Source organism: Salvia splendens, chromosome 4 (assembly GCF_004379255.2).
Source record: "Salvia splendens isolate huo1 chromosome 4, SspV2, whole genome shotgun sequence".
In the NCBI taxonomy this organism is placed as follows: Eukaryota; Viridiplantae; Streptophyta; class Magnoliopsida; order Lamiales; family Lamiaceae; genus Salvia; species Salvia splendens.
Genome location: NC_056035.1, coordinates 431,918 through 449,492, shown reverse-complemented (window position 1 = coordinate 449,492; position 17,575 = coordinate 431,918). Strand labels below are relative to the sequence as shown.

At 41.5% G+C, this 17,575-nt stretch overlaps 1 protein-coding gene across 1 annotated transcript; it reads right to left on the bottom strand.

Annotated features, from left to right (window-relative positions):
* Positions 1-3,520: 3,520 nt before the first annotated feature.
* LOC121797707 (protein STRUBBELIG-RECEPTOR FAMILY 6-like) lies at positions 3,521-8,633 on the bottom strand. Its single transcript, XM_042196388.1, has 16 exons — positions 8,169-8,633; positions 7,040-7,172; positions 6,876-6,947; positions 6,726-6,791; positions 6,569-6,640; positions 6,407-6,478; positions 6,230-6,301; positions 6,090-6,155; positions 5,934-5,996; positions 5,500-5,807; positions 5,131-5,417; positions 4,782-5,047; positions 4,575-4,707; positions 4,203-4,321; positions 3,964-4,120; positions 3,521-3,886 (listed from the first exon to the last, which is right to left on the bottom strand). The coding sequence occupies exons 1-16, from the start codon at positions 8,260-8,262 to the stop codon at positions 3,740-3,742; spliced, it is 2,127 nt and encodes a 708-aa protein (XP_042052322.1). The 5' UTR covers positions 8,263-8,633; the 3' UTR covers positions 3,521-3,739.
* Positions 8,634-17,575: the final 8,942 nt, after the last annotated feature.

The window sequence follows — 17,575 nt, the reverse complement described above, 5'->3', positions numbered from 1 at the left end:
AGCCTGCTGATCCTCCACAGTAGTAGGAACCAGAAAATATGGAATAGTAGTGCCACTATCTGTGGCATCAGTGGGAAAGATTGATGAATAAGGAAAAACTTTCTCATCAAACACAACATCTCTAGAGATAATCACTCTCCCATCAGGAAGAAGAGCTTTGTATCCTTTGTGAATTCCACTATAACCCAGAAAAATGGACCTCATAGACCTGTTTTCCAGTTTATGGTTATTGTATGGCTTAATCAAGGGATAGCACAAGCATCTAAAAACTCTCAATGCAGAATAATCAGGCTTCTTGGAGTGAAGCTTCTCAAAGGGTGAGATCTCACCTATCACCTTAGATGGCATTCTATTGATCAGGAAAACGGCTGAAACAAAGGCATCATCCCAAAAATAAATTGGAAGTGAAGCTTGTGTTAGTAGGGTGAGTCCTGTTTCAACAATGTGTCTGTGTTTTCTTTCTGCTAAACCGTTTTGCTGAGGGGTGTAAGGACAAGAGACCCTGTGAGCTATACCATTCTGCTTAAGAAAAGAAGTCAAGCCTTGATACTCTCCACCCCAATCAGATTGTAAGCATTTAATTCTAGTTCCCAGCAGGTTTTCTGATGATGATTTGAAAAGTTTGAAAACATCTATAACAGCACTTTTAGCCTTTAATAGATATATCCAAGTAAAACGTGTACAGTGGTCAACAAAAGAGACATAATACTTGTATCCATTCCTTGAAGTAACTGGGGATGGACCCCAGAGATCAGAGTGCACAAGTTCTAGAGGAAGGTGAACAACAAATTCAGAGGCAGTGTATGGAAGTCTATGAGCCTTGGAAACACAACAGGAATGACACAATTGTTTTTCATTGATAGAATTAATAGGAAAATTACAGCTCTTGAGGACACTTTTAACAACATCTAAAGAAGGGTGTCCTAGTCTATTGTGCCACAAGGCTAGTTCAGGATTAATATCATGATTTGCACTAGCACTATGAGCTGAAATGGCTGAGCTGACTGAGTAAACAGCTGGTTTGCCTTGATTGAATGAAGTTGGAAATGAAATGGTGGAGCTAGAGCCTCTCTTGATTGGTGAATGGTCAACTAGGAAGTGGTACAAACCTTGATCAAAAACCCCCTTGAGCACGGTTTCCCGGGTTCCCAGGTCCTTAACAAAACAGAGGTTAGGATGAAACTCAAAGAATACAGAATTATCTCTAGCAAACTTAGATACACTAAGAAGATTCTTGTTAATGCTAGGAACATGCAAGAGATTTTTAAGCATCAATTTTCTGGAAAAACTACAATGAGGCTTTAACTCTGATTCACCAATATTAGATATATGCACTGCTGAGCCATTTCCAAGTAGGAGCTTCTTACCTCCAGTATATTCTGAGCTGGTGTTAAGATTGCTCAGATCACCAGACACATGGTGAGTAGCCCCTGAGTCCGGGTACCAACTTGTTGAAGTTCCAGATTCAAAACCAAACTCTGATGTTGCAGCTGAATTTACTGATGAAGAAGGCCTTGCTGTGGCTGTTTGAACCAGATGAGCAGAGGGGTTAAAGTACCCTTGTTGTTGCTGATTCTGAGCATTTGCTCTAAACTGAGGCTGTGACAGTGGAGGAGAGTAATTTTGCTCAAATCGGTGCCAGCATTTTGTAGCAGTGTGACCCGGCTTATCACACAATTGGCAGACCACCTTGTTGTTGTTGCCTCTTCCAAAACCTCTTCCTCCTCTACCTCCCCTCTGATTTCTTGAGCCACCTCTGCCATTTCCCGAATTGAAATTGGAGTTGTAATCTCTTTTCTGGTTTGTCTGCTGCATCAGGTTTAGGACAGGTTGTGAACCCTTCTGAGCTGGATGTGTGAGATCTTGTTGTCTCCATCCTGGACTCGAAGGTGAGCAAGAAGGCAGTGGCATCTCCTAAGCTCCATGAATCAGACCTTGAGCTTATAGCACACACAGCAGGATCATACTCTTGCCCAAGACCTCCAAGAATATGCATGACTTGCTCATCCTCTGATACTTTGCATCCTACAGATCCCAAAAGATCGAAATAATTTCTCATTTTCCCAATATAGTCACTCATGGTGAGAGAGTCTTTCTTCTGGTTTTGCATCATCTGCCTATACTGCATTATTTTTGCAGTGGATCTACTGGCAAAGTTGGTTTCGAGGGCACTCCAGATGTCCCTACCGATCTCAGTCCTACAACTAGACCGAGTGCTCCCTCTGATAGGGAAGAAAGAAGCCAAGCAGCCACTCTTCTATCTTGCCTTTGCCAAGCAACGAATTCTTCATTTGCAGTGATGGATCCTCCTTCTCCTTCTGCAATAAATATTGTCTGAGGTGGAGGTTGCTTTTCACCATTTAGATAACCTTCTAGGCCATAGCCATAAGCTGTGACATCCACCTGCTGTTGCCACATCAAGAAGTTGGTATCAGTCAATTTTACAGAAATTGGTGGAAGCTGGGCAAAAATGGGCTGAGTCCCTTGACTCTGGACAGCCCCTCCAATCGTTGAGTTGGAGCTTGCCATTTGCAGAAAACAAACAAAAGAAGAGAAAGAAAATCAGTATAGAGACAAGATCAAGAAGACCTTGCTCTGATACCATGAAAAGAGTGACATGATACTGAGATTGTGAAAGCAAATGTTGACATAACTAAAAATAGAATGAGAGTTCAAAGCTACTGTTTCATTGATTGAAATGATATTGAATACAAGCAGCCATATATACTAGAGAACCGAACCATCTAGATCTCTCAAACAATTCTGATTACATAACTAAACACACCAACTAATCCCACTTAAGAATCTAATCCTAACAAACTGCCGTGCTCCTCATTCCTTGTAGCAACACATCCATAAACGTACGGGAGTGGTCCCAAGCTTTATAAGCAACAGCTGGACATGATGGTGGTGATCCAATGCTCACACCATGAGCTTCAATGCGTGCACCTTTCTTTCCAGATGTGCATGAGTCCAGGTCAGGACCATGTCCCACATGCACATCACCTTTGCCACGTCCTTCAGCTCTATCATCATCTTTAGCTCCATCATTGATTTCTTCAATCTTAACACCTGTGTCTCATTCAATACATCATCTTTCCTTTTTTTGATTGATCTTATTCAAGATGTTCACTTTCTAAATTTGAAAATAAATCTTTTTTTCTTCTCTCCTTATTTAAATATTCGACTACTTAACAATTCCTCAAATCTTGTGCTACTCAAGAATATGAGCATCTTAATTGGGAGGAAGGGAATACTTTGTTAAAAGAATTTTATAAACCCAATTCTTGTTTTTGAAGGGCAATAAATTCAGAAATGGGTCATTTTTTGGCTTTCGAAATCCACAAATTATCTTTAGTTACACAAAATTAGAATTGAAAACTGTTACAAATTCGTATTTGTCCAAAATTAAAAACAGTTACTCCGATTAAAAATGCACAGATCGTATTTGTGTAATTGCCGACAAAGACGCCTCGCCTAGTAACAAAGAAGTTTGATGAAATTAGCGAGCAGTGCCAGCTTAGACAGAACCCAAAATAATATTTTAAAAACAAGTAAAAGTCGATCCATAAACACCAAGAATGAACAAATTTTGGTCACCTATTCTTCTTCACTATGATACAGATTTTGCTTAAAGCAATATCACATAACATTGGCAGCACAAAAGCATTTTTCTGGGAAGCATAAACAATCATCACAGATTGAATCATTAATATTCAATTTCTAGCGATTGGGAAACTTATGGAGTATAGTCATCAGCATCTCCAGATCCAGCCCTCGCCGCGCCATCATTTCCAAAAGTTCGCTTGCTCATGTTCGCTCGCTGCACCAACCGCACCAACGCTTGAACCACTTCCGACATCGGTGGCCTGAACTCCGGCTCCGCCTGATCATAAAACAAGAATCATGTAAACTGAAGTAGATGTGAGAGGGAGGAGGGGAAGAAACAAGTTTTAAGCATACCTGGACGCAGAGAGCGATGACATCTGCGAATCGAGAGAGGGATTTGACGGGATAGAGGCTTTTAAGAGCGGGATCGACCATCTTTGATAAGGCGTCGATGTCATGGAGCTGTGGCGTCGCCCATCGGACTAGAGATTGCTCGGATCTTGGCCTTGAGCTACATTAGGAAATGAGTTAGTAGAGAAGAGGTGTGTGTGTGGCATTCCGTTATTGGTTTTGTGGGAGGATCCGTAGTTTACCTATCGAATGGTGTGCGTCCAGTGAGAAGTTCCAACATGACGACACCAAAGCTGTAGACGTCGCTCTTGATGGTATACACACCTGACATAGCGACCTCAGGCGCGCTGTATCCGGATGCCTGCAAATGCTCCGTGTAAACAATAAGAAATCGACAAGAGAGCCACCATAGCTCTTACGATTGAATGCACTATATATCCGAGTCGAATTACGATTGCCATGTTACAAAAAAAGAAGATTAAAGACGTGTTTGCTTAAATAAATAAATGAAATTGTTAACCATAGATGTGTTCTTCATCAATTGTGGGAAATCGTGGTTCCTGGTTAACTCGTGCCAATTTAGAGAGAAAGGAGAGAGGAAACGATGATCATACCTGATCTGGTTCGCTGACAAGGCTTGCTAACGCACAGTCTGAAAGATGAGGATTGAGTTCATTGTCGAGTAAAATGTTGGCTGATTTGAAGTTTTTGTGAATCACAGAGGGTGAACATACTTCATGAAGGTACCTGCAGCGCATAACCAGATGAGTCATGAGAGACATTCGAGAATATTTAAGAAAACGATCAGTCACTAGACATACTCTAGTGCTCTGGCAGTTCCCAGTGCAATCTTGACACGGCTGTTCCACGTCAGAGGCTTGGTGTATTCATCGGAGAGATACAGGAATTCGAGCAGAGATCCGTTTTTATGGAACTCGTAAACAAGCAGGTGTTGTCCATGCTCGCAACAATACCCTATCAGCTCAACTATGTTCGGGTGATGCAACTGTGAGATTGCCGACACGATAGCGAGAAAATCGTCTGAATTGGACAGAACGGATGCGTTTATTTTCTTTACAGCAACAACCTGTCACCGAAACATAAAGCAATTCGTTTTAACAGTTAAAATCGGCTTAACAGTTCTCAGATGCAAACACCAGTAGAGCATACCTTTCCATCATCCAATTGAGCACGGAAAACCCGTCCAATGGATCCTTCACCAATGAGATTTTCTACGTTGAAACTATCAGTCGCTATCTGCAAGTCTGCAACCGAGAACGATTTAGCATCTATTGGAGCTATGTTCACTTTCTTGGGCGTAACAATGGGCATTGCGGTGACATCATCTTCATCGAACGACTTGAGACGGTCGATTGGAGGTGGTCGCAGACTTATCACAGAAGGTTCTTCGAAAGCTTTTGTGTTCGCTGCCGCTGAAATTTGAGGAGGCTTACTCTCTGCAGTCAGATAACAAAGCGTCGTATTATCTCCTTTACTCTCGCAAACACGCATAAGAAGGTGAAGTCAAGGAAAAATCACCTTCCACTTCATGCGGAGGTTGAGGAGCAAAAGGCTGGTTGTTGAGCTTCTCAAGGTCAGCAGATGGCTTTCGGCGAGATCGTCTTTTTAGTATAAAGAATGCTGCGATAGCTCCAACCACCAAAACTGAAATAACAATTCCGGCGATCGCACCAGCACCGATACCAGAACTACCTCCACTTCCATCTCCTCTGTTATTAGATGAACCGCCACCGCCTGATCCGTGATTCCGGTTGGGTCTGGTGGCTGGGGGAGTGCCGGGTGGAGGTGGAGGTGCAGGCCCCGTGCTAAGCTGATTACCGCTCGTTCTGTAGGAAGGGGGAAATTACATCGTTATGTGGTCAAACAGGCTCAAACTAGTTCGAAACTCATACTACTATGCGGGGCGCCTAAACGGCAAGAAAGTATAGATATATACAGATCGAAAGACTTACTTCGGGTTTATGCTTTTCAACTGTTCAGGCACCCATCCAGTAAAACGGTTATTTTCAACATTCCTGCGAAATAAATCATATATTAGCCAATACTCGCTTACTGTAGAAAGCACTCAAATAGAATGTGTGAAAACAGCAATTTTAACGAGGACTCACAGATTCTGAAGAGGAAGAGTTGCAAGGACATCGAGGGTTCCCGTAAACTGATTGTTTTGCAAGTACCTGCATAAGCAAGAAGGTTGATACCAAGAATACAACGAGAACATAAATGTGGTGAGAACATATGGACTGCTTACATGTCGTTTATACTAGTCAAAAACTGGAAACTCTGTGGAAGATTATCGGACATGGCATTATATGAAAAGTCCCTGAAGCATGATCACACATGAGAAAGAACTTGTATCATTTTGCGTCCTCATAACATTGCTAGAGTCAAAACAAATAGGAACTACGAGACGAGGAGATTGGCCTACAATGTGGTGAGAGACGTAAGTGAGTTGAACTGGAGAGTCACTTGGCCGCTGAATTGATTACGACTCACGTTGCTGCCAAGTGCAAAATATCATATATTTCTTCACAACAAAAATATACGTAAATTGTTTCTTTGGGGCAGAGGAGATTTTTGGAAAACTAACAGGTATTTCAGAGGACTCATCAACGAGATGGAATACGGAAGTGGACCACTGAAGCCGCAGTTGGCGAGGTTTCTGCATTGATTAGAAAACAAATGAGGAGAGTCAGGAATGAGGAAACTCAAATATGAGAAAATGGCAAAGATAAAGGAAGCCTTACAGTCTCTGCAGGTTCGGAGGTAGTTGATACGGAAGCTGGTTTCCGAGATTGTTGTTACTTATATCACTGCAAATATTCATCGGCAGTTATCATCAAGATTGCATTTTTTCAGAAAACTACGAGATGTGGAACTAATAACACGTGACTTACAATACAGTTAACGACGTGAATTTATCTAGCTGGTACCCCATATTTCCGGAGAGTCCTAATCCCGGTATCTTTCTGACAAAACACACAGAAAACAGGAGTATCAAAATCTAGCATATACGAGAGAATAAAAATGAGCATATCAAAAAGGGATATTGTTGATTCACATTTCTGTAACTTTTGAGTTCGAGCAAGTAATTCCCTTCCAGTTCTCTCCACAAGGATCGCCACCACTTGACTTCCAGTTGGTAAGTTGTTGTGCTGAATTCAAGCTGGTGAACAAGAGATTGAGATTGGCCGCTGCAAATCCAAGAACGAACAGTCACAATATAGATTATGTTAGTCAAAATAAGAAGCATATACATTAATCAAGAATGTCACTGCAATAGGTCAGTCATACGTGTCAAAAATAACACAAAAACTCTCATTGATTTTGAATGCATCATCTAAAACGTGGCATTTTGGTAGCCAATTACGATTAACGACTCGTTGATACAATAATTTTGTATAAGCTGAAGTAACTATCATGCTCCGAAATAAACATGGACTCAAATAGGGCATGATTTTGCGGACAATCAAATGGAAATTCTCAAAATTGCAGTTTTCTTTTCTATCCGAGGATTTGTACAACGTTCTCTGAGACTGGTATCTAATGAATAATTAATCACAAAATCAGTAAGCTGTTCATAACAAACACGAATTATTAAGCTAAATCCTAAAATTGTTTACTCAACCAATCAAAATTCATGTTTTAAAAACGGAATCTTGAAATGTAAATTTAAAGATAAACTTGCACTAGAACAACAGAGCATCAGAAACCACAATGGTGAACACCAGTTTAAGAATCAAATTCTCTTTCCGCCATGTGTAGAAAACTCTAAATTTCAAGACCCAAATATTCAGGAAGCTAATATGAAAAGCCCCAAAAAAGCAGAGAAAATATCTTTAATTTGAAAATCAATGGCATCAATCAAACACAAAGGCAGCAAGCAGAAAAATAGCCTTACAAAACTAAACTTTGTATTCAAATCCTGTTTCCAATTTCTGGATTTCAACTCATCATCACTATTACACATATATACTAGGAGTAGTATATGCTCATGTTCTTGCTTTCCAACACAAATTTAATTTTGGGGGAAAATCCACCCATCATTACATCAATCAGTCACTCTCAACCTGAACCCTCAACCATTAATAGTCTATCTCTCTCTCTCTCTCTGATCCATAGATAAATACACACATGCATAAACAATCTCAGGAAGGAAGATTTAAGAGCAAGACTAGTGAAGAACTTACCATCATTTGGATCTGTGGCCGCATTGGTGGAGCTCAGAATGCCAATAAGCAGCGCCGCGGCCAACGCCACCAGCAACTTCTCCGCCTTCCTCATCTCTCTCTCTCTCTATCTATCTGAATCAGCTTCTTTTTGCTCTTGACAAAAAGAAGAACAATACAGAGAAGGAGAAGAAAAATAACTCCAAAAAACTCTTATCTTTGATGAAGGCAGCTCAGGAACAGAACACTTTTCTCAAACTCTTTTCAATTATTTCTGTTTCTCTTTTTTAACAGAAATATTCAGTCAAATAATGGGAACAAGAATTTCAAGAATTAATTTATTTTGCACACTTAGCCATTCTAACATAAAGCTGGCAGGCACGATCTGGTAGAAGAATCCAAAGCCACAAATTCTCCTCTCTCTGTCTCTCTCTCTACCAATTCCTAATTGCCCAGAGACTTAGCACTCCCGATTTATTTAGTAGTACAAGTATAATAATAAGTAAATATTTCTCGAAAGAGAAAAACCCTGAATATAAAATTTAGTTATCAAGAACGCGTTTTTATGTCGATTTTATTCAAGATAGTATTTTTCTCTTAGATTTTATTAATTGTGATGTAGCTTTCAACAACCTACAGTTGCCACATGATAAAATTGCTAAATTCGAAGATAAAATTGAATTTTGTTTCTTTTCTGAAATAAATTTTCCCGTTATAGAGGAGCGAGTCACGGGATTCATATAAAGGGCATCCTTTTTGACTTGGAAAAAGTTTCATTTTTTAATTTTATGCATTCTATATATTTATTTACTCTTATTACATAATTTTTAGTAATAGTTCTTTCATTATATTTCGAGTAATGATGATGCCATATGTATGTCATGGTATTATCGAATTTATAGAATAAATAATACTCAGAACGAATGAGACATGCCGCGGAATAATAATTATAAATGAGAAGAAAAAATCATGGAATGTATATAGTAGAATAATAGAACAGTGCAAGATACTTAATTCATTTCATTTGGAAGTATTGCTAAGGAAATGCGTCTAAATTTGAGAATGAAATCAATTTTATTATTTTTTCCAAAAATATATAAATGTATAAAGTGGATTCACATCAAAATCCAGTTGTATTTCATTTTCCACACTTTAATGAAGCTGTTTTTTCTTGCTAATCTCTTTGTATCTACTCAATCATATTTTTCAGAGTATAAAATAAAATAAAAAATGGGTTTCCACGTTGTGAAATTATATATTGAAAAATGGTAATAATGTTTTTTATAAGCATAAAGAATGTGGTACTAAATCTTCCATTTTCAATATTTATTTTCCCTATATATAGTAAGTGCAAGGTTGTAATACTAGTAGATATTATATTTATTCATAATCCAATTTTAACGATTTAATAATGGATATTTCAACTTCATTTTGAATGTATTATTTACAAAAGTATTCAATACGAAAATTAAATGATACGTACAATGTATCAGAACGACTGTAATTAATTAGGTAATTTAATTCAACCTTATAATTATTTAAGGGAGTATTGATTTGCATTAAAAGCTGGTAATGAGTAATCTCCTTTAGGTGTTGTCCCTTGTACAAAAAAGATAAAAAGTCCAAATTAGTGAGATTAATTAAATGTATAGTGAAATCATAATGTTCTACTAGTAATTATTTCAATCTTTTGACGACTTTGCTATAGGCTCCTATCATCATCAAATTAAACGAAAATTACTATCTTACCCTAATCACATACACCTAGCTATGTCTTGTCTTTAAATGTGTGTATAATTCATTTTGATTAACATATAATCTACATATACATATCAAAGCATTATTTTCGAACCATGGATTTTAAAGAATGATTAGGTTGAATGTATTAATTTTTAATGAAATAAAAGAAATTAAAACCACCGCTCAAATAATGAGTACAAAAATGAGTTGGGAAGTCAAGAAGATGGGTTGTTAATATATGGTTAGGGTTTTAATATGTGGTCAAACACAATTGAATGTACATGAGTTTTATAACAACATTAAGCTGTCTAGACCCCATGCCCACACATTTAATTATGACAATAAAATCAAAATTTGTTGAACTTAGATAAACCAGTTTTAGAGGGGGAAATGTTTGCAATTTCATTCCAATAATCCATTAATATATTACAAAATATTATTCAATATTTAGCATATTTGGTTGATCACCACTACAAAAATTATGATCCAATAAGATTATAGTGTAAAGGAAATGATAATTCTCACAATTAAAATGAGCCCACCTATGTGTCAGCATATCATAATTAAATTAGTTAAGAGATGGGGCATGGATAGTAGGTATATGTGATTTCTTCAAGAAATAGTTTCTTTTTTTCTTAGAAAACAAGACAAAAAAATAAATAAATATATTATAACATATAATTATACTTTACAAAAAAATCGGTTCTGTGAATCTTGGTTATCACAATATTCGTTTTCCTTGAAAAGAGTATGCCTTCGTTAGGAAAAAAAAAGAAAACAGTATGTCTTGTAGTAGCCTTTAAGGGTTATGATAATTTATAATTTTATATACTTCTATTACCAAGACATGCATTATATTGAATTAGTGATGTTAATTGCGTAATGTGAGCAATAGATATTACAGTAAAAAAAATACTCAATATAATTCGAATATGTAAAATTGAGTACTTACTAATTACTATTAACAAATTTTATTTGTTGGAATATTTTAAATACAAGTTTGCTAACACAAATTGTGTGGAAAATGCTTAAAAAATCAACCTACTTCGCAATAAGGGTAAGTATTATAAGGTGTTTATATTTTTTTCATCATCTATATGATTTTATAGTTTGACAATATGACAATTACCGTTATTTATAATGTATACAAATAAATACAGATGTTATAAGCTTAACTGATGTTTAGTTAATCGTATATGATCTTATCATTGGTTTGACAGTCTAACTAAAGAGTTATTATCAAAATTATCAAATTATAATTTGCATGAAAATCAAAGTCCAGAAGGGAATAAATGAAAATATGGAACATTTTTTGTGTATATACGCGTATATATGTTTTGGTGTTTTAGTAATCCAGCAATAATATAAATGTATTAAAATTAAGTAAATATTCAATAGGCCAAGACATATTGATGGGGTACGTACTAAACAAGCCCAATAGCAGTGACAGCTCGGCCAGCCCAAAGCCCAAGAGTTCAGTTCGGCATTACCAAAGAGTTCGGCCTCAGCCTACAGCTCGGTAAAAGCCAACCAATCAAGCTCTGCTCTCAGGTCGGCATCAAGCTCTACTCTCAGATCGGCAACCAAAGCAGTTCGGTCTCGGTATTCGACCGAACAAGGAGTTAGTGGACCCATACCGGATGTCCAACACACCCACTACCACGTGATGTCAGTTCAGGCCACGATCGTAGGCCATGACCTACGCTTCACCCACGATCTTAGGCCATAACCTACACGACATCCACGACTTAGGGTGGTGACGCAAGCCATGATCTGAGTTCATTATATAAATAGAACTTAGATCTGATAGAAGAGGTTAGAAGCTCTCCAGAGATAAAAGACCATATAGCAAATAGCAAGTTTGTATTTGTAAGCTGTAGAAAACAGATCAAGCAATACAATCTTGCCCTCCCTTTTTCCCGTGGACGTAGATTTACTTCAGTAAATCGAACCACGTAAATTCTTCGTGTCATAATCTTCATTCTCTACCAGCATTTACAAACATCAAAAATTCGCGGAATCATCACTGGCGCCGTCTGTGGGAACCAGAGAACAAAATTTGTGATAAAGCGAATTTTTGATCCATTTTCTCCACCCAAAAAATGCATACCAGATCGCAGAATACCCGTATTCCTGCCCGGGAGAACCAGGAGGAAGCCAATCCATCCCATAGGTCGGGAAAACAGCCTAGGGATAAATCCACCACCAGTTCTCATGGCGAAGGAACAAGCCGCTCCAAAAGCCGTCACACCGAGTCTTCCCAGCAGCCCGATTTGAACGAGGCTGTCAAGCTGTTTTTGGCTGAAAAGCAGGAGGAATTCTTAACCTTCCTGCAAAAAAGCCAAAAGCAGCCGGAGGCGAAAACGGCGGATTCTCCCTCTCCCTCCATACGAGACAGTCACTACCGCAGTAGTGTCATGTCTTCCAGGAGAGAGAATCCTCGGTACCGGAATCACAGGAGAACTCCAACTCCTCCATACCGAAGAGATGTCGGGTTCGCCATGTACGGAGCATTGATGACTCCGTTCTCGGACGATATTACCCGAACTTCCCTACCACAGAACTACCGAACTCCGTCGATAACCTATGACGGACTCGTGGATCCTCATGATTTCTTGGGACGCTATCAATATAACATGGCGAACCAGGGTCTCAACGAGGTCCACATGTGCAAGCTGTTTCCCGAGCTGCTTATCGGGAACGCAAGAAGGTGGTTCGATAGCCTCCCCCAAGGCAGCATTAGATCCTACCGAGATCTAATGGATGCTTTCCACAGGAGGTTCTTTCAGAAAGCGGAAGCCCGGATCACTTCGGCTCAGCTGCTTTCTATACGTCAAGGTCGCGACGAAAAGATCAGCGACTTCCTGACGAGATTCCATAAGGAATGCCTACAAGTAGATAATCTCAATGATCTACTTATCATTTCGGCATTCCAAAATGGAATCCTGCCCGGAGCTCTCTACAGAAAGCTCGTGGAGTGCGGTCCGCAAACAGCTCAAGAGATGTGGGACATTGCGGACAAGTTTTCTCGTGCCGATGAGGCAGACCGTCGAAAACGGTCTTTAGACAGCTCATCTAGAGAAGACAAAAAGAAGCCCGGTCATAGCGATCAGAGGCATCCTCGCCGAACACCTTCTCCACTAAAGGAGAGATAGCGGTCATCCGAGGTGATCGAAAAAGAGCAAGTGTGTTCGCAGATTGCGCTTAAAAGTGCCGAGCAATCAGTTCGGCACCATCAAGCATAGCAATCACAGCAGCCGGAATCAGAGGCCGGCGAAATGACCGAAGTCACACCGGAGCCGAACTCGATGGTGTACGGCACTGAAGCCGTGATTCGGTTGAGATCGGCATATCCAGTCCCCGAACTCAATTTCTCCTCAGAAATGAATGGTGACGGACTGAGAGCCGAACTAGATCTTGCCGAAGAAAGAAGAGAATTGGCCTACCTAAAAGCAGCCAAGTACAAGGAGCAAGTAGCCCGGTATTACAACCAAAGGGTGAAGAAGCTGCAATTTCAAGTGGGAGATCTCGTCTTGAGAAACAACGAAGTAAGCCGAGCAGAAAAGCTGGGCGAACTCGAACCCACATAGGAAGGTCCATATCGGGTGTCAGAAGTCCTCGGCAAAGGGTCTTACAAATTGACTCACGCGTCAGGAGCACAAGTACCCCGAACATGGTACGTTTCCAACCTCAAAAAGTTCCATTTGTAAGAGACAGTCCGGTCAGTCAGTCTTATGTGTTTTCTTTGTTTTTTACTTGTTCTTGTCTCTACGTGCGTTGTGTCTGTCTATGTGAGTGTCGTCTCTTACAAATAAAACTGAGGTATCTCGCTCTTCAAAGGCTGATCCCCTTTTTAGAACATACAAGCAAACGATTGTGCGTCAAAGCTTCTAAAGAGGATACAAGACCACAATTCAGCTTAAACAAGCAGTTCGTCTGAAACGAGCTGCAACAAGCCCACGATTGTGTGTCAAAGCTTCTAAAGAGGATACAAGACCACAATTCTGCTTAAGAATCAAGCACTTCGTCTGAAACGAACTGCAACAAAAGTCCGATTCTCGCGATAAAACTTGCCTGAATTAGGACAAGGGAAAGTCCAATCCACGCGATAAACCTCGCCGAATTAGGACGACCAAGTTCGGTCAAAGCAGTTTACCTCATAAGACCGAGGACGACCATGTCTAGTCAAAGAGGTTTACTGCATAAGACCACTTCGGTTAACTGGGAAAGTCCGATCCACGCGATAAAACTCGCCGAATTAGGACAAGGGAAAGTTCGATCCCGGCGACGAAAATCGCCAAATTAGAACACAAAGACGAGTCCGGTCAAAAGATGTTTATTTCATCAGACCAAAGACGAGTCCGGTCAAAGATGTTTATTTCATCATACCAAAGACGAGTCCGGTCAAAGATGTTTATTTCATCAGACCAAAGACGAGTCCGGTCAAAGATGTTTATTTCATCAGACCAAAGACGAGTCCGGTCAAAGATGTTTATTTCATCAGACCAAAGACGAGTCCGGTCAAAGATGTTTATTTCATCAGACCAAAGACAAGTCCGGTCAAAGAAGTTTACTTCATAAGACCGAGGACAAGTACGATGAAATTTTTTCGCTAAGCTGTAAATACACAGTGTTAGAAGCGAAAACAAAAACAAAATTTCATTTTCAAATCTTGTTCGGCACACAACTCCGCTACCCTACAAAATGGCGTTACGCTATTACAAAGGACTATTCTACTGTCCAGGGTTGCTGAAGTTAAGCCACCTATCTGCAAAATCCTCTGGAAGCCGATTTCGGTTGTTCCGAGCAGATGAAGAATAAGCAGGTCGACGAGATGCTATCCTCGACCCAACGCCTCTTCCCCGAGCTCGAGAAGTCCTAACACCTCGGCGATGAAGAGTCTCTGCAATAAGCATCTGCTGATCTTGCTCGCTCATAGTCACAACTCCTCGGCGATTTTCAGTCCGTCCCTGTCTTGACGATTCCGGTTGCTCCTGAGCCCGTTCTCGTCTTGACGTTTCCGGCTGTTCCGGAGTTCGTTGTTGGCTGGGAGTAGGATTTTGAACAAGGGAACCAGAGGTTTGATCTGGAGTGCGAGCATCTGTTGGCGCGATATGCCGAAGGAATCTTTCTATGGAGGGGCGCCGAGAAAGAACAATGTTGTACCGAGAAGCCCAGCGCCGCAATGATGTCACGACTTGTTGGCAAGCCGAGCTCTCCAGCGCATTGTTCCTCCGGAGTACATTATATTCCTCCCACAGTTCGTCAACTCGTTCCTGAACTTCTGATATGGTCATTCCCCCGCGCACACGGATGTAATCCTCATACGCAGTCCTCTCAGCAATGGCCGTATTCAGCTCGGCCTCCAGATCTTTCTTATCGGACTCTAAGTCCTTGATATCGGCCTCCAGCTTCACTAAACGAGCCAGAAGCTCGTCATTCTTCGTCTGATCGGCTATAGCTCTTCTCTCAGCTTCGTCCAAAGCCGAAGAGTACAGCCGTTTCCAGTGAAGTATCTCCATCTCCTTGGGTACAAAGCAGCTATATTAGTTCGGCAGCTATACCGAGCAGATAGTAAAATACAACAGGAATAAAGGCGAGTACGAAAAGCTATACGAAGACAAATGTAGAGAATTTTTCATTCACAAGGAAAATTTTTTACACTAGGGCTTCAAGGCCATTTTACAAGGAAGAAACTAGACTAAGAGAAGGGAGACGAAATCATACTCCGCCTGCTTCGTCTCCGGCTCCTCGGTCTGGTACAGCTTCCTTCTCCTGGGCTACCTCAGCCTCGGCCTCGCCTCCTGCCGGCCTCGCCTCCGCCTCCTGATCGGCCTCCTTCTCCGGATGCCCGGCCTGATCGACTTCGGCCTCCCGCTCCAGCGGCTCGGCCTCACCCTCTCCGTTGTAAGTCGAAGCGGGTGAAACGGGTCCCACGGAGGCAAAGATAGCCTCCAGGTTCTCGTCCCGATCAGCTCGACAACTCCGGACTCGGTCTGCAGAAAGCAGGACCGAAGATGAAGCGAGCTCCTCAAGGAGCGGCAGATTCTGAAGCCGAGCTGCTATCTCTCGGCTGTACAGAGGCAGCACGACGTCGGCCCCCTGCTCGCCCTTATCGGCAATTAGCCTTACCAGGCTACCGACAAAGGCCGAGAACTGGCTGCTCAAAAAGAGTTTCTCCGTGTAAACACGGAGAGCCTCCCCTTGGGCAACCACGGCAGCAGCATCGCTCCGCTTCGCCTGCTCTCGCTGGATGACGAGCTGGTTTTTGGCAAACTGAGCTTCATCCTGGGCCGAAATCCTAGCAGCTCTGGCCTTCTCAAAGTTAGCCTCAGCCTGTTCGGCCCGATGACAAGCAGCCGCCAACTTCCTCTGCATCTCGGCATAGTCATGGGACGCTTTGGAGAGTTCGACGGCGACGAGCTTGGAGAGCATATCGTTCCTCTGAAAATGAATAAAGAAAAAAGTTAACAGAGGGCACCAAAAATACAAGACAGAAGCCAAGCCAAGGAATCAAGAAGACAATTCACCTCGGCGAAGTCCGTGGGCCATAAAAATGGCTCACAGATATGCTCCGAAGGAGGCGCCAAGACCACGTCTTTCTCTGGCGCCCTTGGGGGCTTCTGGGTCTGCCCCTTCTTGCTTGCCGAAGTCGACTCCGGCTTCTTTGGACCCGAAGAGGTCTTTTGCCTCTTCGGATTCTTCTCGGCATCAGGCGCCGAGCTGGTAGCCTTCTCTCTCTCCGGCTCCACAGGCTCGGAGGACTTTCTGATAGCCTTATTCAACATGAACACTGCCAAAAAGCAAGAAAGCAAAGTCAGATTTTCTTCGTTAAAGCAGTAGAGCATAAAGATAAAGAGAAATCCTCACCCTCGGCCTCTTCGTCCGAAGACGAGATGTCGAACACGACGTCGCCCTTGACGAGCTCAGACTCCGTGTATTGTTTCCTAACTATGGGAATCTTGTTGAGCTCGCCATCGAGCTCGTCCAACGGTTCAGGCCGAGGGTGACGGATAACGGACTCCGGCCCTCTCCAGGGAAAACTAGGAGCCGCGGTCCTATCATAGTAGAAGAAGCGATTTTGCCACTTCGGCCACTTCGTTTTACAAAAGGCCCTAAAGGGCTGTAAAGGGATCAAGTAAAACCAAGACCCCTTCCTCTTAAATTGAAAGAATTTAAGGATCGCCTTCAAAGACAAATCCCTTCCTAACCTACGGAGTTCGGCAGCGAAGGCCGACAAGTGCCTCCAAGAGTTCGGAGTCACCTGGCCTAAAGGAAGCTGAAAAAAATCTAGTAAATCTATAAAGGCAGAAGGGAGGGGGAAACGAAGCCCGCATTCTAAGCAGGCCTCATACACGGTGACGTAACCCTCCGGCGGGGAGTCAGCCCTGTGATCACCGTCAGGTACCACCGCCTTCCCCCCAGGAAAAGAGTATTTTTCGTAAAGGGATATCACAGTATCCTTACTCAAGATACTGTGAAAATACTCTACGGTCTTCTCCCCGGATTCTTTCCGGCTAGAAGACCCCTTACCCCCTTTCCTAACGCTACCCGACTCCGAAGAAGAAGAAGAAGACATTTTTCTTACTTTTTGAAGGTGAAGGTAGTCTGAAGAAATTTTTGAAAGCGGAAGGAAATTTTTCACGCAGAAGATAGAGAGTGCAGAAGAAGCCAATAGCAAAGGTGTT

Bases quoted from the DNA above. Each gene is read 5' to 3' on its own strand.
- LOC121797707 (XM_042196388.1), bottom strand. From the start codon at position 8,262: ATGAGGAAGGCGGAGAAGTTGCTGGTGGCGTTGGCCGCGGCGCTGCTT. The intron at 6,641-6,725 runs GTAAGGCTTCCT...TAATCAATGCAG, and splicing joins CCTCCGAACCTGCAGAGACT to AAACCTCGCCAACTGCGGCT. The intron at 5,997-6,089 runs GTGAGTCCTCGT...TTTATTTCGCAG, and splicing joins ACTCTTCCTCTTCAGAATCT to GAATGTTGAAAATAACCGTT.